We start from the raw sequence: 22,292 nt of genomic DNA, 5'->3' as shown, positions 1-22,292 counted from the left end.
AAGCAGCTCAGCTGTGTGGTAGAGAAACCAACACAGATGAAGGCCATGAAGTACCATTTCATTCTAGCTTGGTACGAACTGTAAGAGGGGTCTTTAAAAAGTTCACGGGAAACCGGGAAACATGCATTCTCTTGTAATCTCTGGCTTTCCTGATCCCCCTGACAAATCACTTTCTACTATATGATACCCATACTCTGTAATTTATGTGATTTATTGACTAATGTCTATCCTTACCAAAATATAATCTCTAAAAGAGCAAGGATATATCTATCTATATCTATATGCATACTTTTCTATCTATAGCTATACATATGCTTACTTATCAATCTATTTATATATGTAAGTATTTTGGTCTTCATTATTTCCCAGAGGCTTGGAAGAGTCTACCCTAGAAGGGGCTTGATTATACTTGCTAGGAACCAACTGAGTGAGTGAGTGAGTTGTGTAGGCAATAGGGAGTGACAAAGCCTGAGGGAACTGGGTATTTCCTAACTCCATGCACTCCCCAAAGCTGACAAAGGCATTGCTCAAATTAAGATTTCAAAGAATGCAAGTACCATCCACACACAACTCAGCTGCCAGCTGGGTTCTGTCTGTGAGGTTGCAGGCTTTGACCTTTGATCTAAATGGAGTTAAGGATAAAACCAGGTATACCTCTTACCCTCCAGTTCTCAGTTTGGAGGGTTTCTGTGGAACTCAGTATGGCAAAACTCACTGATATAAAACACATGTAAGAGTGAACCAGTTTCACAGTAAGAACAAAGCAAGGCACAAACTCTTTCCCAAATATTTTTTTGCTGCCCCACAGCTATAAGTTGACAGTTGTTAGACATGGACCAGGTTACCAGATGAGCTTGCAGAAATTTACTTCTCTGGAAATTCTTGGGGAGAGCAATGTGCTTGCTCTCCAGCCAGGGAGATTCTCTTGATTCCAAGATATTGGGATGAGTTTACTGGACTGCTTTCTTTTTCTACTAATATGAATTAAAAATAAAAAAAAGAATCCTAGGTCACCACGTTAAGCTCTTGGGGACTTCTGGGAAGTGTGACCCTGACAGCCATCTTTCTGGGATGGATTAGATGGGCGGGGGAGGAGCTTAGGAAATGAGAGTAGTTCCCAGCTGTGGATAACATTATTATTATTTTTAAAGCTTTTATTTAATGAATACAAATTTCATAGGTACAGCTTTAGGAATATAGTGGTTCTTCCCTGCACTCATCTCTCCTACTCCCACTCTCATCTTCCCTCCTACTCCCTCTCCCATCCCATTCTTCATTAGGATTCATTTTTAATTAACTTTATATACAGAAGACAAACTCTATACTAAGATTTCAGCAGTTTGTACCCACACACTCACACAACATATAAAGTACTGAGATAACATTATTATAAGGCATTCTCTTGTAAAGTTGGGGAAATAATAGTGCTACCTGGCCAAATCAGACTTGTCGCAATTATTTCTTGAGTTCCTTATGAAGGTGTCTGTTTTAGACATAGAGACACAGGCTTTTGACTAAAGGCCATGGTTAGAATGTAGCACTGAATGAGTCTTCAGAGGAGATTCATAAAATAGACTGAAGAAAATATGTTTCTTGCTCCTACTAGAGGGTTGCTCCATAATTTTTAGGAAGATTTGAGTACCTCCATTTTTTTTTTCTTTTGCTACCCCCTTCACCTACTCTCTTTGTATGTGCTTATGTGACATTCACCTACTCTCTTTGTATGTGCTTACATGACATAGAAAGTGTGCTGTGCTTTGTACATAAAAAATTCCGTGAATGCAGTTAAGGAAGCATTGAGTGGATTTTTCATCATTATTTCCTAAAAAATTTTGTTGGTTCCAAAGTACTTTCATACCCCTTGGATCCTTTGATCCTCACCTGGAAGCTATCTCTCACTCTCAGGAAACAGGCTCAGAAAAATGATGAGATCAGTACAAGTTTACCTGATTCAGAGCAGAGGATGTGGTATTGTTACCAGAATGTGGTTCTTTAGGTACTGTATCCCATGCTCATTTCTACTCCAAAGTTGACCTGTGGTTTGGAGTTTTGTTGAATCATCTACATTTTCTCTTCCAATTCCTCTTGTGAGTCTGTGTGAGGTAGACATACCAAGTTAGGCATGCACTCTCTAAGTACAGAGACCAATATGACTGTGTGACAAGTAGAAGTTAGGACTGTTTTAGTAATTGCTTGATTGATTGGTTAATCAATCTTCAAAGAAGATTTAAGGCAGCAAATTTATTCTAATAATAGGAGATGTTGATTATGCACTAAATGCCAGGGGTTGAGGTAATCACAGCTATTTTGCTGAATTCTCGTGATATCATTGGGAAATGAAGGTAAAAGTAATAGGTGTGTAAAACTGAAGAATTTGTTTTCTGATTTCTCAAAATCCAACTAGTATGCCGCAGCCCATGTTTCAATTCAGGCAGTCTGTCTGCCAACCTATTGATCTTAACCACTACCCAGTGATTTCCAAGTCAGGTTAGAAGGATGTCCTAGGCAGAAACAGCCATGCCTGTAAATGCTATAAAAATGTGATCTAGCAAGTCAAGTGTGGAGTTGCAGTGACTGGAACTCTGTGACCTGCCTGTAGTCACACAGCCAGGGTGATAGGACCAGGATTTGAGTCTGTGTCTTTGTGACTCATTTTCATGAGGCCACGCTCCCTTGTCAAGACCTGTTTGGTCCCTACGTTCTTAAAAGTCTGAACTGATCAGTGCAATAGAGGCATCTAGGACATTCACCTGAGGCTATGGGGCAAAGAGATTGCCAGCAGTCACAGACAGGTAACTAGCAATTGTTGTCCCTTAGAGCACATGTCCTCTCTACAGGTGATTCTCTTGGGCAACAGGAAATTCTCTGATTAAAAACGTAGGCAGTACGATGTGATAGAACACAGGCATCCCTAATCTGAAAATCCAAAATTCAAAATGCTAATAATTTGTTAAGATGAGTTCCTAAAAGTGGTATTGTGGCCCCAAAAGATATGCCTATTTTTAGTTTTAATAGACATTATAAAATTATTTTCCAAAATTTAATTCAATACTTATCATTAGAATAATATTCAGGTAATTCTACTTTTCCATTTCTTGTCTTAGCTATATTCTGTTAATTTTTTTTACCATTTTTGCCATTATGAAAATTCACATATTTTTATTTGCATTTATCTAATTATATTCATGTATTTTGATTGCCATTTAATTTGGAAAGTTTTCAATTACTTTTCGACCAATTTTTAAATATTTATTCATTTCAGAGGCAGAGAGAGAAATAGAGCTCCAATTGTACTGATTCCCTCCCCAAAACCCTGTAATGGCCGTAGTTGGGCCTAGCTGAAGCCAGGAGCTGAGAACCTAATCCAGGTCTCCTACCTGGGTGGCAGAAACCCAATAACCACTTCCTCTATTGTCTATATTAGCAGGAAGCTGGTGTCAGAAGCTGGAGCCAGATGTGAAACCCAAGTACTTCCATATGAGACCTAGGTATCTTAACCTGCATCCTAACCACCAAGCCAGATGCCCACTACTGTTTTTTATTTTTATTTTTTTATTTTATGAAATGATTTTTGGGCCCCTTTGCTTAATTTCCAATTAGGTTAGTTGTCTGTTTCTCATTCCCTTATAAAATCTTTAGGGGGAACCTGTGCTGTGGCTTGGCAGGTAAAGCTGCCGCCTGCAATGCCGGCATCCCATGTGGGAGCTGGTTCAAGCCCCATCTGCTCCACTTCAGATCAGCTCTGTGCTATGGCCTGGGAAAGCACTACAAGATGGCCCAAGTCCTTGGGCCCCTGCACCCACGTGGAAGACCTGGAAGAAGCTCCTGGCTTCAGATCGGCCCAGCTCCGACTGTTGGCCATTTGGGTAGTGAACAGTGGATGGAAGACCTGTCTCTCTCTTTCTGCCTCTGCCTCTCTATGACTCTGCCTTTTAAACAAATTTAAAAAAAATAAATCTTTAAGATTTTTTTTATGATATTACACTATTATCTGACTTTTGTCAAAAAATTGCTTCTATCCTAGCATTCATTTTCTTCTAGTCATAACTTTCCTTCAAGCTTTTAAAAGCACATGTTGTAATATATGCTTTTTGTTTGTTTTTAAAACAGAAAGTTGTACGAGGGATTGATTTAAACCGGATTCGAGGACTTGGATTTGATGCTACGTGTTCTCTGGTTGTTTTGGATAAGCAGTTTCGTCCTTTACCAGTAAACCACGAAGGTAGGACCAGTCCCCTTCTTTTCCTGGTGGTGGGAGACTGGCTGGGGCAGACCTGGCTTTTAGTGTAGAGGGCCCAGGTGGAACACAAGGTCAGACATCTCTTATATCTGAGGGTGAGAATCAGGTGGATTAGGAAGGTCAGAAATCATGTTCCAGTGGTTAAAGGCTTCAAGAGCAATTGGTATGAATGGGGTGGCATTGGGGGCTAGGTCACAAGAGCCATGGAAAAGAGCTAATGAGGGGAGGACCTGGGGTCACTGTCTTGGAATGACTAGCCCTGAACGATTAAGTGCTTTGGGTGTTTTCTGGGAATGGAGTGCCAGTGCTTGAAGCAGCTTTATTTATTTGAGAAGCGCATATCCCATATTCATTTGAGTGGGCGAGCCAACTCTATTTAAAATAGAACAAGGCAGACAGGACCTTGTGCCACACAGAAACTGGAAACAGACGGCCTTTTTGTTTTCATCAGCCAGGCCAGGGACATTCCCATTTAATACTGTTGTTCTAGAGGACACTTGGGACCACAGTAATGAGCTATTTCAAATATAAAAGAGTGCTTCAGCCTAATCATCAGAGACTTTTTTTTTTTAAAGCAGGTGAGCTGCATGCAGAATTTTAGCCAGTAGCACTAGCACTGGGTTGCAAACCCATGAGTCTACACTAGGCAGGCAGGGAACGTAAGTTAGTGACGTGGACCAAGTTTGAGACAAGCAAGAGCTTACATGTGTGGAGATAAGCTTAGATTGATATTTAACTTTATATCACGAGTATAAGACATTAGGGAATGGTGGAGATTATGATGCACTAGAAATTGCATGCTGCATCTAAATAGGGGTGGCTTTATTTGTTTTAAGTCAGCTGTTGCCAGGGTAGCCGTTACAAACATGTTTGGGGCTAGATTCTGTGTAAACACCCTTAGTTACGTACACTGCAGTAAGTAACAGTGCCTGTCTTCCTGTCGGCTGTGGTATTGTAGGGCACACAGGGATACAGGAGCCTTAGAGTCAGGGACTAGATCTCAGTTCCACTATTGCTTGGTTGTGACACCTTAGGTGAGTCACTTAGTCTCTGCATGTCTCAGTTTTTTCTCCTGAAACAACCAGAATAATGAACAGTAGCTTTGTTGTGAAAAGTGAGAGAGGATACCTAAACGCTCAGGTGAAAAAGTCTGTATTAGATTAAAGATCTTTATGATTAGGGGATGTGTTCTACACACTTCTAGTACATACAGTAGTGATTATTGTAACTAATGTGCTGGAAACCTATGCACATGGATGAATGGTTAGGGCACAGTGGTATGGATGCACTTGCACACTCACACACACCATTTCCCCCTTATTGCCACATTTATCAGCACCTACTGTGTGCCAATCCCTGTCACACTAGGTGCGAGTGCTTTAAAGATGAGTCTGAATGGTCCTTGCCCTGGGCTCAGTTTGCATTGTTCTGGCCAAGGATGGTCAGGCAGACCCAGGATGGTCAGGCAGAGAACTAAGTGCCTCTTAGACAAGCAAAGTATAGCCCAGCAGCAGCAAGCAGTCTCTAATTACAAGGTGTGGCCGGCCATGAACCTGACTACTGGGGGAGCATATCAGTGCTTCCTTTATTGGATTTATTTAAGTAACGGTTAGATGATTGTTTCCTAGGGATGCTGTAGGAAGAAGACTCATTTTGGGCATAGCTTTTGATGTTCAGAATGAAGTTTCAAGGACTTTACACTGTTTGGTCTACTAATGTACATATTATTGGTTTGTTTTAACACTGGCTGTGAATTGGTATTAACTAGAGATTTAAAAAAAAAAAAAAACTATCCTTCATTCTTATCTTTATTCTTATCCCCAAGAGTTGTATTCAGTCGTTTTGGAATGGGGCTACAGCACTGACATTTTAAGTAAGTTTCATTGGTAATTCTAGTATGTGGAGAGTCACTGGGCACAGATGAGTGGACAGTGAAAATATTAGGAACTGAACACTTCAAGTGGAAGAAGAGAGTTCCTGTTCAACCTGCTTGTGTGCATACCCTCTCTGAATGCCGTCTTTTTCCTCATTGTAGATAGAATTGCCTCCTGTTAACAGGCACTCTTACAAAGGTAGTTAAGTTGCAACCCTAATTAGAAGTGTTGAAATAACTTCATTCCAACTAAAAGGCTGAAATGTACCCATTCATCAGCTGCATCAAGCCACAGGTGTCCTTCACCACTTTCTTGCCTTTCAACAGATTATATTAATGCTAGATTCTTTTTTATTGGAATGATTTATCCTGTGTTAGAACATGAAGCTAGAATTTTAAAGGTGATTTAAAGGTTCTCTAAAGATTGGTTCTCCTTGCATGGTATGGCAGTGATCTAGTCATGCTTGGTTCAGAGGAGTAGCTGTGAGCAGGAAGAAGATTGCTGGTAACTTCAGTTGCCATTAATAGCAAACCCACAAGACTGGCAAAAGTGTTATCATCTTTAGAAGTTGACCAAAAAAATTAGCTAAAGCTAATAAATCAAATGCAATAGTGTAGGAGCACTAAGCATCACTCTATCATAAAATAGCATTTTTGTTAGCCTTCTCCTGTTTGATCCTTCTTTCTTTGAAAACTGGAGCAGCCCCTGGTTGGACAGCAGTGTAGTTCTGTGGCCATCCTGGCACCTGTCCCTGTTGTGTCATCACAGCACAAGTATGCTGGGGAGGACGATCATGGGGGGCTGGGGAGTTAGGACTTCCGCTGCCATGCGCAGCAATCTAAGAAGTCAAGGTTTTTGCTGATTCCTAGTAATTTTTCCCCTCAACTATGGCAGGAACACATCCTGTGAGGTGTTCAAAATATTAATTAAGTGAATTCATAGATGAATAAACTGTCCTTGGCTGACTGTATAACTCAAATCCTGCTTGACAAAATTTCCTCCAATTGTCTTAAAATATGACATCTTCCTGGTTCCCTCAGCTGCCACTGGAACATCTTTTCTCACTTTTCTTTCACCTGGCTAACCTGTGGCCATTCATTTTCAGAATTAAGTTAAAGCTTTCTGGCCTTTTGGAATCTCTCTATGCATCCTCAGGTGTAGCTTAGAGCCTTCTCTCTGCTCCTCTCTGTGTTGCCATAGCTGGCGCTCCTGTTCTGGTGGATATCAAACTGTCTATAGACAGTCTGTGGTCTACTGTTTCATTCAAACACGTGCTCCTAAGGTGACCCTCCACTGCACATCCTGGCACCTGATGCTGGGCCTGCTATGTAGAGCACACCCACGTAAAGGTGACATGAACTTTCCCTTGGGTCATATACTTGTGTCTTTCTATAAGAACTGGAAAAGGATTAATTCTCAATCTCTAATCAAATAAAATGATTATTTTATTTTCATTTTAGGTACTTTAAAAAGTTCATGGAGGGGCCAGCGCTGTGGCTCACTTGGTTAATCCTCCGCCTGTTGCGCTGGCATCCCATATGGGCACCGGGTTCTAGTCCCAGCTGCTCCTCTTCCAGTCCAGCTCTCTGCTGTGGCCCGGGAGGGCAGTGGAGGGTGGCCCAGGTGCTTGGGTCCCTGCACCTGCATGGGGGACCAGGAGGAGGCACCTGGCTCATGGCTTCGGATCGGCATAGTACTGGCCATGGCGGCCATTTGGAGAGTGAACCAACGGAAGGAAAACCTTTCTCTCTGTCTCTCTCTCCCTCTGTCTATAACTCTACCTGTTAAATAAATAAATACATAAATGTTCATGGAAAGAGGAATTCCAGCTCGAGTTGATTTTGATATGAACAGTTTTGAGGTCCAGGCGAGGGAGTTAGTGAAGTGATTCTGTACAATTCTCCTTCTACGGTTCTGACTTCATCCTGTGAGCTTTTGTATGCGGAGCCTGCAAGAGCTGCTTTTCCTCTCTTCACTATCGTTGGAAGATCAGCAGCGAGTGTTTTTGTCTTGAAGCAGCCATAGATATGTTCTGTAAAATAGTCATGAAACTGTTCTGACTTTGCCCCCCTCAACACACTCACACAGGTGTGCAGGTGTGCACGTACCACATTCTGGTTCGTCTGTGGTTCCGCAAAAGGGCCTGGATGTTAGTGGTTTTCAGAGCTCACCAGGTGCATCCAGTGGGTGACTTGGGCTGAGAACCAGGGCTGCGAGCGATTCTTGTACACAGTGGATCCTCTCTGCTGTTTGCACGAACGTTCTCCGAGATTCCTGTGGAGGCTCTCACGTACTCTGTTTCCTAAGTCTTACTGTTTTGTGTGGAGCTGTACTGAGATCTGAAATCTTCCCAGTCAGTGGCCTGATGTAGGTATTGTCCTAGGATGACTTTTTTCTTTTAAAAAAATCCTTTCCAAAGATCTGAAGAGCACAGAAAATAACATACTCCTCTGAACCCACTACTGAGGATACACAGAAGAAATTTGCCGTATTTGCAAATTTTTAAAAGACGACTTCTGTTGGTATCTGTGCCCCATTCCTTCCCCTCTGCCTCACAGGCAGCATTTCTGCTGCAGTCGCTACGCATAAGCACACATTCCTCTTGTGTTTTTACCCCATGTGTCTATACCCACAACAACAAACAAAATATAGTGTGTTTTAAAATATCTCCACTGGCATCATTATTCATGTTGACAGGTCCAACTCTGGTTTATTCATTTTACCAATCTATTTGTTCTTGACACAGCTCTGCTTCCCAGGCACACTTCCTGCATTTCCCAGCTGTGAGACACTGGGCACAGCTTCGACCTTGGAGTCTCAGTTTGTCATTGCCAAAGCAGGATAATACCTGGAACAGAAGGTTGTCTTGAGGACTCAGTGAAATGATGTGTGTTAAACATCTCGCACAGGACTTGGGAGGCACACAAACATACATTATAAATGTTTGCTACCAGCAAGATAGGTAGCTGCTGCAGTTAACTTGCCGTTAAATAAAATAAAGCGTGACAATGCCCAGTTCACTAAACTGGTTGGTTTCCTTTTGTGTTTCCTCTAATAATCTCTTGGGCATCTTCCTTGCTCTTTTCTGCATCTTGCCAGTGGAGAGATTGGAGGCTGTGAGAGGAATCCTGGTTTGCCCATCAGTATGTGACGAATTCCCGGAAGCTAGGAAGACAGGACGGGTGGGTAGTCAGTTACCCTCTGAGCTATAGGATGGGAGAGGTAGGCTCTCGGAGGTGCTGCTCCTTTTCCAGCTAGTTTTAAGTTCTGCCTTTTATGATTTACTCCTCCTGAGGGCATCCTATCTGATAGGCACTTTCCATAACCTTTGTGCTCACTATCTTGTTTAATGAGTGAAAGATCTCAGGTAACCCTTATATGCAATTAGGTATTATTACCCCCACCTTGGAGATGAAGATAATGAGGCTAAGGAAAATTTCAGGACTTTCTAAATATATCTTTTCTTTAAAGATTTATTTATTTATTATTTGAAAGGCAGAGTTACAGAGAGGCAGAAAGAGGTCTTGCATCTGCTGGTTTACTTCCCAAATGGCCACAACAGCTGGAGCTGGGCCGATCTGAAGCTAGGAGCCAGGAGTTTCCTCTCGGTCTTCCCAGGTGGGTGCAGGGGCCCAAGGACTTGGGTCATCCTGTACTGCTTTCCCAGGCCATAGCAGAGAGCTGGATTGGAAATGGAGCAGCTGGGACGAGAACTGGCACCTGCATGGGATCCTGGAAGTGCAGGTGGCGGCTTTACCCACTATGCCACAGCACTAGCCCCTAAATATGTCTTCATCCTTAACTTAAAGACTCAGTGTTTCCCATAAGGTTTGATTACCTCCAAAGCTTGCATGATTCCCACTCCAACAAATAAACCAACAGAATGAAAAAGAAACACCTCAGTGAACTAATTTTAATTAAACTGACTAGACAAAGTGGACATATGAGCAGATAAACAGCATTGCATAGTTATTAGTAGATTATGCCATCAAAATATTTGTTTAAAGAAGACAGATCTTGAGACAAAGTGTTGTTTTAGTCTATTTCATAGGCTGTTTTCCTGAATGTATGTCCAGAGAAGTTATTGTACAACTGAGGAAATCTAGGGAGCAAGAAGAGAGAGAGAATGAATGAATGACAGTACTCATATGATTAATAGGTCAATTTTGACTGGTTTTAGTGTCAGTTTTTAACCCTGAGGTTATGGTCAAAGAATACATTGCTGGGATGGAAATAAAAGGTTTAGGTACAGAGTACTCATTAACCTTGCTCGTGTCCTTTCACTTTGTTCATTGTTGGTATATGAAATTATAGAAGTTGGCAGCATTTTGCCCTTGGGAATCCATAATGACCCCCCTTGTGTTAGAAGGAAAAGAATGCGTGTTTATCCCCATCTTACTGTGGTTTCTGCCAGGGGATCCCCATCGAAACATCATCATGTGGCTGGACCATCGAGCAGTCAGCCAGGTCCAGAGGATCAACGAGACCAAGCACAGGGTCCTCCAGTATGTCGGGGGAGTGATGTCTGTGGAAATGCAGGCCCCAAAGCTTCTGTGGCTAAAAGAGGTAAGTCCTGGTATTATGGGTCTGCAAGGACCAGGCACCCTGCTGACTTCTGTGATGTTTGACTTTTCCCAGCAACTCTTTGAGAAAGGTTGATCGCATTTTATTGAGTAGATTGTAAATTAAGGCACTTTGTTCTTTTGCTTGTTTATTAGTTATTTTCATTTTGTTTGAAACACAGAGAGACAAAGAGATCTTCCATCTCCTGATTCATTCTCCAGATTACCACACCAACCAGGGCTGGGCCAGGCTGAAGCCAGGAGCTTGGCACTCCATCTGAATCTCTCCCCTGAGGATGGCAGGAACCCAAGTACTTGAGGCATCATTTGCTGCTTCCCAAAGTGTGCATTAGTAGGAAGCTGGAATCAAAAGCATAGTTAGTTCTCAAACCAGGCATCATCTGATATGGGATACTGGGGACCCATGCAACAACTTAACTCCTTAGCCAAATGCCCACCCTACTTTGTTTTTACATGCTTAACTCCTCTGGGGCCCTGTGATAAGCAGAGTGGTACTTCAAAAACTTTGTGGAGGGGCAGATACTTGATGCAGTGGTTGGGAATGTCTGCATGCCATATCAGAGTGCCTAGGTTAGAATTCCAGCCATGCTTTGAGTCCTGCTTCCTACTGATGAGAATCTTGGGAGGCCGTGGTAATGGCTCAAATACTTGGGTACCTGCCAACCCACGTGGAAGACGTGGATTGAGGGATTGAGTTCTGGGCTCCTGGTTTTGGCCTGGCCAAGCCACAGCTTTTGCAGGTATTTGGGGGAATGAACCAGTGGATGGAAGAACTCTCTGTCACTCTGCCTTTCAAATAAATATAAATAAGTATTTTTAAAAGTTTGTGGAGGCCGGTGCCGCAGCTCAATAGGCTAATCTCCGCCTGCGGTGCTGGCACACCAGGTTCTAGTCCCGGTTTGGGCACCGGATTCCATCCCGGTTGCTCCTCTTCCAGTCCAGCTCTCTGCTGTGGCCCGGGAGTGCAGTGGAGGATGGCCCAAGTCCTTGGGCCATGCACCTGCATGGGAGACCAGGAGAAGCACCTGGCTTCTGGCTTCGGATCTGTATGGTGTGCTGGCCGCAGCACACCGGCCGCAGCGGCCATTGTGGGCTGAACCAACGGTAAAGGAAGACCTTTCTCTCTGTCTCTCTCTCACTGTCCACTCTGCCTGTCAAAAAAAAAAAAAAAAAAAAGGAAAAAAGTTTCTGGAAAAATTAAATTAAAATATAACTTCATTTTGATAAAATTTTTTGAAATCCATGCATGTTTTTCGTAATATGCATTTCCCATGAACATTTTAAAATTATTTACTTTTTGAAAGGTAGAGTTACAGAGAGAGGGAGACACAGAAGGAAAAGTGTCTTCCCTCCATTGGTTCACTCCCAAATGACCGCAACAGCCATGGCTCTGCCAGGTCGAAGTCACGAAACAGGCGCTCCATCCACGTCTCTCAAGTTGGTGGCAGGGGCTCAAACACCTGGGCCATCTTCTGCTGCCACATGTATTAACAGGGAGCTGGATCAGAAGTGGAGCAGCCAAAACTCTAAGCGGCACTCAAATGGGATGCCAGTATCATAGGCAGCAGCTTAACTTGCTACATCACCACGTTGGTACATCCTATGAACACTTTGAAGTATCCTCATATTTTATGGTGTCTTTGAATGCTGACAACTCTATGAAGTACATATTTTGGAGGGGGGGGGTCTTTGTTTTACATACAAAAGAGGTAAAGCACATAGAGATCAGTTGGCCCAAAGTGAAACATTAAGTACATGACACGGTCAGGATTTGAACCTAAGACTGCCTGACTCCAAAAGTAGTTCTTTTAATGTCCAGTTCTATGCTCAAGTACAGGGAGGTTAATTACTATTCCAATTAGAAAGTGGCAGAGCCAGGATTTAAATCCAGATCTCCTGACAAAGGCTTTCTTTTCCTCTATGCTTTCAGAGCCCCAAATTATTAATCTTTGACCTTGTTGACATTTGAGGGTATTCCTTTCTCTCTTGCACTTGAGTTTCCAAGTCCTTGAGTGATAGGGTGATCGCTGGTTAAAGCACTTGCAGGTGGTTTCCATTTCCATATGTTAGGACTCCTTTATGAAGTGTGGAGAATGGTGATGTCAGCTTAATGGTTCCCATTAGAGATGGATGTGTGAGAAAGTTCAAGTCCTTTGGGAGCTCCAGGGACTTGAAAATCCCTAGGTGGTCTGGGGAATAGAGAGTCTATCTGGTGAGTAAGACCTACTGTGATTCATTGACTGGCTCTAAGATTTCAGGTGAGCTGAGTCTTTCATTATTTTCAGCTGAATGGAGAGCTGAGGGATGCTGGGAAGGAGCCCCAGCATTGCCACCATGAGGCAGAAAGGGAGTAAGAGGGAAGGGCTGTCGCCATCAAAGTGGAATTGGCTTGCTATCTAGTTTTTACTTGTATATTGAGTTGTATCATAAGTTTTTTTTTTTTTTTAAATAACAGATTTATTTATTTGAAAGTCAGAGTTAGAGAGAGAGAGATTGAGAGAGATTGAGAGAGAGATTTTCCATCTGTTGGTTCACTTCCCAAGTGACTACTTTGATCAGGGTGGAAGCAGGCCAAAACCAGGAGCCAGGAGCTTCTTCCAGGTCTCTGACATGGATAGTAGGGACCCAAGCACTTGGGCCATCTTCAACTGGTTTTTCCAGGCCATTAGCAAGGAGATGGATTGGAACTGGAGCAGCTGGGATACAAATCTGGGCCCATATAGGATGCTGGTGTTGCAAGCAGCAGTGGCTTTACCACCCACCCTGTACCACAATGCTAGCTCCATGTAGAGCAAGTTTAAATTTGCAGAAAGGCTTTCATGGTTGCTAAGAGTGAAAACAAACTTGCTTAGGAGGCAGAGATTTCCAGACTCTAATACTGACTCTGCTATCAACAGTTGTGTGCTTTGGACAAAGCACTTCTCATCCTAGCCCTCACTTTTTCCATCTTTACAGTGAGAATTTGATTAGATTAGTTTGAAAACCTGATCCTAATATGGGCTGAAACACACACTCTCTCTGTGTTTTATTGACATGGATTGATTTGGTCATAACAGGATCTGACTGGTAGATAGCATGGTTAACAGGTTGAGAGATTGTAGACTTTCCCAAATATGAGATACAGCTAGGTTTTCTTTTTTTTTTTAAATGATTTATTTATTTATTTGAAAGAGTTACACAGAGAGAGAAGGAGAGGAAGAGAGACAGAGAGAGAAGCCTTTCATCCGCTGGTTTACTCCCCCATTGGCCACAATGGCTGGAACTGAGCCAATCTGATGCCAGGAGCCAGGAGCTTCTTCTGTGTCTCCCTCATGGGTGCAACTTGGGCCATCTTCTACTGCTTTCCCAGGCCATAGCAGAGAGCTGGATTGGAAGTGGAGCAGCCAGGTCTCAAACTAGTGCCCATATGGGATGCCAACACTGCAGGCGGCAGCTTTACTTGCTACACCACAGTGTTGGCCCCCGTAGAGCCAGGCTTTCAACCCATATCTGCTGGGATACAAATCCCAGCTCCTTCCATCCTGTCATGTGGTACTAAAATTCTTCATTGAAGCAAGCCACTTTGGGAAGAGCTGGGACAGGCATAGTGGTGTTCTTAATGTGGCTTAAACTAGTTGTGGGAGAAGGATTGGACTGAAGGAAGACTTACACTGATTTAGCAAGGAGGATTGGACAGGTGGTGGCTGGTTCATCATGGCCTTATTGAATACCTGCTGCATGGCCAGCTTGGGCCATATGTCCCAGGAATTCTACAAGTAGGGCCGGTATGAACCTCTCAAGATGCTTGACATCATACGGTTCAGATCAAACTGCACCATAGCCTACAGAAAAATAAGTTCTAGATTACTTGTGACCTTCAAAGATTTTCTTCTTTTAATTGTTTTAAGAAATCAGTTTCCTTTCAGAATTTTCTGAATAAGGTTCTACACTTTGCCTTACTGTGTATTCAACTCCCTGATGGTTGATCACAAATACGCATTGTTTTTATTCTCTTGGTAAGCATACAAGGGAATTCTTTCTAATAATCCCTTTGGATGTAACATAATTGCAAATTCAAAATGAAAGATATTCCTAAAATCAGTTGTACATCATCTTCTTAAAGCCTGACTGGGATGGCTTATGGTTCTTCTCAAACTTTAGTGTGTGAATGAGCCACCTGGAAATCTGCAGATTCTGATTCAGTAGCCCTGGGTTAGGGTCTGCAAACCTGAGGATGTTTGTGTCTAACAATTTGTAGACTTATGAAATCGCTTTTAATTCCAAGTACTCTCCCCCTAGTGCCATGAAATTCATGCAATTCTGGCAAATCAGGAACAGTACTTTGGTTTATTTTTAAAGACTTATTTGAAAGTCCGAGTTACACAGAGATAGAAGCAGAGGCAAAGAGAGAGAGAGAGAGAGAGAGAGAGGTCTTCCATCTGCTGGTTCACTCAATTGGCCACAATGGCTGGAGCTGTGCCAATCCAAAGGCAGGAGCCAGGAGCTTCCTCTGGGTCTCCCACGTGAGTGCAGACCCAAGGACTTGGACCATCTGCTGCTGCTTTCGCAGGCCATAGCAGAGAGCTGGATCGGAAGTGGAGCAGCCAGGTCTTGAACCAGTGCACATATGGGATGCCAACATTGCAGGCAGTGGCTTAACCCACTATGCCACAGCACCAGACCCAGTACTTTGTTTTTAACGTGACACAGGCAAATTAGATAACTTTGGTAGAGCTGTTCAAGCAGACATTTAAATGAAGATATGAGTCTGTGTCTGAAATCCATTGAGTTGATACTTTTCTACTCTTTATTCATTCCTCAGTTAAGAATTTACCAAATCTTAACCAAGCTCCTGCTGTGAATCAGCAAATGTGGTGGGCACCAGGGATATGACGACAAAAAGGACTCAGCCTTACCCCTGAGAGGCACAGCGTCCCCTGGGGACAGTGGTTGGGGAGCATTGGGCATAGGGTAGGTGGAGGAGAGAGCTATGGTATCAGAAATGTCAGAAGATGTACTAAGCACTGTGATTCAGTAATATGTAAAGTGCTTTGGGAGAAAATAATTTGCTTCCTGGAAGCAAGTTGTATGATGTGAGTGGAAGTTTTGCTTAGTAGAGAGACAGGAAGGATGAGAATTAAAAATAAAAATTTTTCACTTTTCTGTTGAAAGTGCTTTGATGGCTTTGCATTGCTCTTAGGCTAGATTCCAAAATTTGTAGAATGTCCCAGAAGATGGTAGGTGCTGTTGTTTCTACCTCCCCCTCTCACTTTACAGTGTGTGCCCACATATTGCTCATTCTCATCCTTCCCCAAGGTCCACACAGGATTCCTGAAACACACCCTCTTCTCTGCTGCCTGAGTCCTGGTGAGAGCTTGGCAGAATTTGGCCTAATGCTTGTTATCAGATGAGTTAGGTGCTAAGAGGACTTTCATTTTCAAATGGCTAAGAAAGGATCAAAAGGAGAAGAATATTTTGTCACGTGAAAATTACATGAAATTAAAACTTTAGTGATTATAAATCCAATTATGTTGGAATCCATCCACACTCATTTGTTTGTGTATTGCCTGATGGTGACAGAGCTGAGTAGTTGACACAGAAATTAAATGGGCTGCAAGGTGGGAAATATACACTACCTGTACCTCCAGAGAAAAAGTTTTCTGGTCCCTGATCTCTCTTTTTTTAAAAGATTTATTTATTTGTTTGAAAGGCAAGAGTTACAAGGAGGCAGAGAGAGAGAGAAGTAGAGGTCTTCCATCTGCTGGTCCACTCGCCAGATGGCCACAATGGCCAGAACTGTGCCAAACCAAAGCCAGGAGCCAGGAACTTCCTCTGTGTCTCCCACATGGGTGCAGGGGCCTAAGGACTTGGGCCATCTTCTACTGCTTTCCCAGGCCATAGCAGAGAGCTGGATTGGAAGTGAAACAGCTAGAACTCCTAGAACCGGTGTCCATATGGGACGCTGACACTGCAGGTATGGGCTTTACCCGCTATGCCACCGTGCCAGCCCTAGGTCCCTTGTCTTGACAGTGCTGTGCCTTCTGCCCAGAATATTCTTCCCTCATCCACCACTGGTTTTTCCTCATCATTTAGGGCTCAGCTTCACTGAGAAAAGCTTTTCCTGGCCCTCATATAAATCCTGTCATTTTCTCCTCATTTTACTTAATTGTATTATTCATAAATCGTAATGATGTGTCCATTTGTATGACGATTTGTCTGATGCTTGTCCCTTCCAACACTTGTAACCTACAGGAGAATGGAGATCTTATCCATTTGGCTCATTGCTGTGTCCCTATCCCTAACCAAATGGCTGGCACCTGATCAGTGCTCAGTACGTACTTTAAGTTGAGTGTCCCAGTCAGGGCTGTTGTAGGACTCCAAGTGAGAATCAGTGAGACCTGAATCAGGCTTACAGGATGGAGGGGAGATGGGTTCAAGAAGCCTTTTTAAAAATTTTTTATTTTATTTTATTTATTGAAAGGCAGAGTAACATACACACATCACACACACACACACACACATACACACAGAGCAATAAGAGGGGGAGAGAAAGAGAAAGAAAAAGAGAGAAAGAGAGAGAGAGAGAGAGAGCGAGCAAGCAAGCAAGTGAGCCTGAGTCTCCATCTGCTGGTTCACTCCCCAAATGGCCACAACAGTCTGGGTAGGGCCAGGCTGAAGTCAGGAACCAGGAGCTTCCTCTGAATCTCCCACATGGGTGCAAGGGCTTGGGCCATCCTCTGTTGCTCTTAGGCACATTAGCAAGAAACTGAATTGGAAGTAGAGCAGCTGGGACTTGAACTGGCACCCATATGGCATGGCAGCATTGCAGGTGGCAACTTAACCAATTAGACCACAATGCCAGCCCCTCCAGAAATCTATAAGGGACAGTACCCACAGGGCATTGAGCCTGATTGCCTCTGAGGGGCGTCAGGTGGAGGAGCAGCTGTAACCACTCACATCAGGCTCGCTGTTCTTTGTGCTTTGCTCCTTGTCCTCAACCTGGAATCAGATGTGAGGGAACTGAGCAGAATTTGGAGTTCTGACTTCCCAGAAAACAGAAGAGGTGCACTGGACCACCATGACTGGGGCAAAGTCACTGAGGTCTTAGTTCTGCCGTATGGAATTTCAGTCATGTCCTTAACATTTCAGGTTTGTGGGTTTCAGGTTGACGTATGTCTCCTTAATAAGAATTGTCAGATAAAAGGGAAAACGCCATTTGAATTTTTCATAACCCCCAGCAGTCTGGCTTTTCCATTTGGTCTCAATGATTCTGACTCTCATCTTAATGAAGGCCAAATGTAAATTAAGTTCTGTCAGGCCAGAGCGGCTGGAGTCTCCTATCTGTATAAACATGAAACATTGTAGGGTAACAAGGTACAGACTGAGGAAGGTCAAGAAAGTTAACGGGCTGATGCCGGGCCTGACAGCTCAATGTTAATGGGAGATAATTAACGTGGCTTAAAGGGGTTACATAGAGATACTCCAATCTGTCTATTGACTGTTTCCTCTTTTTTTGCCATTGTCAGCACAGCAGAAAACTAATCATTTTATAGTCTGAGATTTTAATTGTTCCTTCCGAGGGACTGGAACCAATGGGCTGGAATGTCTAAGGATTTTGCTATTGGGTTCAGAAAGTACATCTGCCCATCCCATCGCCCCAGTCCATGGCCCTCTGCTTCTGTTTCCCTGATACCATGGTGGGAAATGAGTAAATGATTCTCTGATTGGCTCTAAGGACATCTCTCTTTACTGGTACATGTTGATTCTTTGAAGGAATCAGGGAGTTTGGAAGCCTAGAGAAGGGTTTGGATAATTTCTTGCTAGGTCTGGGAGATTTTGGTGGAGTGTTTTGAAGTTGGAACTGCCAGCAATTAAATGCTGCTAGAGGTCAGGAAAGGCTCATTCTTCTAGTCTTTCTATAAAATAAGGGATTGCCCAACCCATTTCTAATGCTTTGTCTGGCTTTATTTCATTCTTCTTGATGATATAATAACATCTTTCCTCTATCTTGAGATTTATTGTCATCTTAAAACTTCATGAAAGATAAGCAGTATAAATTCTTTCTTTGAAATGCCATCTTTTTTTTTAATGGCAATTTGATAACTACTATAGTCTTTCTTGGTTAGTTGATTTGGTTTACAGTTTCAGCTTTGGGTCTAATGGTATTCAGTGGTTTTTAGCATAGAACTAATGTGAGGATACTTCACAATTCATAGTAAGTAGAATTCAAAGGTAAGTTTATTTTGGTGCAAAATTGTTAAAATCCATGCATAGTTTTTTCATAATATGCATTTTCCATGAACTTTTTGAAGCAATTTCATGTAAGATATTAAGGAACTTGGGTGCTATAGCATGATTCAGTAATAATAGCAACAAGTAGGCCAGTGCCGTGGCTCACTTGGCTAATCCTTTGCCTGTGGCACCGGCACCCTGGGCTCTAGTCCTGGTTGGGGCACCAGATTCTGTCCCGGTTGCTCCTCTTCCAGGCCAGCTCTCTGCTGTGGCCCGGGAAGGCAGTGGAGGATGGCCCAAGTGCTTGGGCCCCTGCACCCGCATGGGAGACCAGGAGGAAGTACCTGGCTCTTGGCTTTGGATCAGTGCAGCACACTGGCCGTAGCAACCATTAGGGGAATGAACCAACGGAAAGGAAGACCTTTCTCTCTGTCTCTCTCTCTCACTGTCTAACTCTGCCTGGCAAAAAAAAAAAAAAAAAAAAAAAAAAAAAAGCAACAAGTAGTACAATATTTGAATGCACGAAAGTCTATCTCTACCACTTACCAGTCATGTGCCTCAGACAAGCTGAATCAGCTTCTCTGACCCCTATCGTGGTGAGCCATAGAGAGAGGAGAGTTGTGTCTGCTTTGTAGAATTGTTGTGAATTAGTCAGATATTTGTGAAGTGACTTATACGGTAAATATCCAAATAGTAGTTTAATTTCTACTCCATTTTGTTTATAAGTGTTTTTCTCTATCCATTGTTGTTTCAGTTACATCCTATCACCAACAGAGAGAGTTTTAAATACCAGGGTGTCTTACTTTGTGGAATTGGCCAAACTAAGTACTATGTTTTCCTTGTTTGCCTAATAGTTAAAGACAACATCTAGAAATTACGATCAAGTTGTCTGAGACAAACACAGAAAATAGTTGGGGAATATAAAGCATGGTTCCATCCATTTATTTGTGTCATCCCCGTACTGTGTTATTTCTATGCTGTCAGGCAGCCAGCATTGAACTGCAAAGGAGATAGTCTTACCAAGTGCTTTCTCGTTGTTTCCCCTAAAACTTACCAGTGCCCCCAGCCCTTGAGTTATTTTATTTCTCAAGGATTATTTTATTTACTCTTCCCACCAGTTTTGTAGAATAGATGTCATTTCTCTTTACAGATGAGAAAACTGAAGCTCCTAAAATTAAATAATTTGCTCTGGTCTTAATCATGTAAACAAACACTTATAAACAGCTTGCCAGAACTCTGTCCTACCATCCACCATCCATGGGAGCCTGCGAACTTTGTTTGAAATCTGGAAGCAGTCTCTACTCTCAAGAAACTACAATCTGAGCAGGGGAGAAAGATACATGTTAATTTGACAAGTTTGTGGGAAAATGGAGTTAAAAGATAAATTTGTGTTGGTACAAAAAGCTTCAAATCCTATGCATAGTTTTTTCATATAATTCATCTTTCATGAACTTTTTGAAGACCCCTGCATGGATACACTAAGGGAATAGAGTAAGAAATAGATGGAGACAGAAGCTAAAGTGTATGAAGTGCTTATGCCTAACATTTCCTATGCATTTTACCCATGTTAATTCACCTAATCCTCACAGCTACACTTGAAGCGATTATCATCTTTTATAAAGAGACAGGTACAGAGAGTTTCAGCAACTTGTCCAGAGTCATTTTCCTAATAAGTGGTGAAACTGGGATTGGAACTTTGGCATCTCACATCCAGAGTATGGGTTCCACATTTCACTTTCCTGCCCTACATCCTTTGCATGGACTGATGCAGTGAGGAAATTTGCAGGTGGCATGTCCAGGAGGGTCCGAGAACAACAGGGAGTGGGTTCTTTGTTTCATTTAATAAATGTTGAGTGTCTCCTATGTCTTAGGCAGTATACTGTGCTTTGGGGAAAGAGAGACACAAGGGCCCTGGATAGTCTTCTGGGAAGTTAGAGTCTAGAATAGAGAGGCAGAAAATAGAGAGGCAACTGCATTATATATACAAAATGATTTTTTTAATAATGTTGTGAAGGAAAAACACAGATGACAAGATTTGGCATGGTTAGCAGAGGTCTCTCTCAGGGTTTTGTTTGAACCAAATGATGAGATTTTCAGGAAGGGGGAGCTATAGGTTTCTTGGGAGGAAGATCAGCAAAGAGGGTCAGTAGGGCTGGGAGGGTCTGAGCAAGCCAGGAGTTGTGGGAGGCAGGATGGAGAAGTGGGAAGGAGCCAAAGCATGTATTGCCTGGAGGCTAAGGGCAGAAATGTGGATTTTATTCCAAGAGCAGTGGGAAATGGCTGATGGATTTTAAGCATGGGTGTGACATGATCTGTTTTATGACTTCAAAAAAAAAAAAAAATTCTGGCATACATGCTGGCTAGATAATAAATATTTGTATAGCAACAACAAAGTTTACCCTGTAATGTTAAAGGCACAATGTTAGCAGACTGAATATGCAGTTTTATAAATGGTAGTTTTAAGAAATTATCAGTGTAAAAAAATATTGGCCAAGTACACAGAAAACAGTAATGGGACCCTGCCCATGGTTGGAATAGTTTGCTACTGTGATAGCACAATGCTCGTGCTTTTATTACTTCTTAGTAATTTTCCATGAAAAAAAAAAAATCTGTAGTCATTGCTAACCTTTCTGCTCAACAACACTTTATTATTTAACAAGGGGATTTTTCTTCTTGTTTTCCTAAAAGGCACCATACTAGGATTTCACATTCAAGATTTCAACTAAATGCCTTAGTGACATAGTATTATCATCCCATTATATAGACGAGGACACTGAGCCTCAGAGGACTTAAGCAGCTTTCCTAGAGGTTCATAGCAAGTCAGTGGTAAAGCCAGGATCCTCTCCTCACCTAGTGCAGCTGACCTCCTGCTCCTGGGCTGTAACCCCTGCCCTCACCTGCTATGACTGTACAGTGTGGCAGCCCACAAGCCCAGCCCAGGCCCCAAAAATATTTTGGTTGACCCACTCTGTCTTGAAACAAAACCAATTTTGAATTAGTTTCCAATATCTAAAAACTAAGAAATCTCACGTAAAAAACAAAAAAACAAACAAAAAAAACAGATTTTCCTGCTTCTCTAGAGAAAGTAATAAAAGAACCTGGCAATATCAGGCCCACATTTCCATGTGGAAGGAATTGGCTGGAGCAAGGAGGGGCTGCCCTTTGCAGAAAGGGCTGGTGTTCTTCATTTCTCAGCAGGCCCTGCCCAGCTTGCTTCACTCAGTTCCCTTTCCAGCCCTCCCTCCATGGGCATTTGTATTTGAGACCTAGGCTGTGGGAATTTGTTCAAAGAATCCATTACCTTTCCTATAACAAATGCTTAGAGAAATGGAAAGACATTCCAGAAGGTGAATTTCTTGTCAGTGGCTCTAATGCTTCCATGCC

At 42.6% G+C, this 22,292-nt stretch overlaps 1 protein-coding gene across 21 annotated transcripts in view; it reads left to right on the top strand.

Moving 5' to 3' along the window:
• The window catches only part of FGGY (FGGY carbohydrate kinase domain containing), a 532,663-nt gene that overhangs the window by 38,338 nt on the left and 472,033 nt on the right, over nucleotides 1–22,292 (top strand). For all 21 annotated transcript variants that reach the window (XR_011390684.1, XR_011390683.1, XM_070078420.1 and 18 more), the window contains exons 3-4: nucleotides 4,111–4,222; nucleotides 10,529–10,680. Coding sequence is in view for 19 of the 21 variants with exons in the window: in XM_070078420.1 (XP_069934521.1) it covers nucleotides 4,111–4,222; nucleotides 10,529–10,680 (264 nt within the window). In the remaining 2 variants the exon portion in view is untranslated. The remainder of the gene's footprint in view (nucleotides 1–4,110; nucleotides 4,223–10,528; nucleotides 10,681–22,292) is intronic.

This window comes from Oryctolagus cuniculus, chromosome 7, assembly GCF_964237555.1.
Source record: "Oryctolagus cuniculus chromosome 7, mOryCun1.1, whole genome shotgun sequence".
NCBI classification, from domain to species: Eukaryota; Metazoa; Chordata; class Mammalia; order Lagomorpha; family Leporidae; genus Oryctolagus; species Oryctolagus cuniculus.
This window is presented reverse-complemented; position numbering and strand designations above follow the sequence as displayed.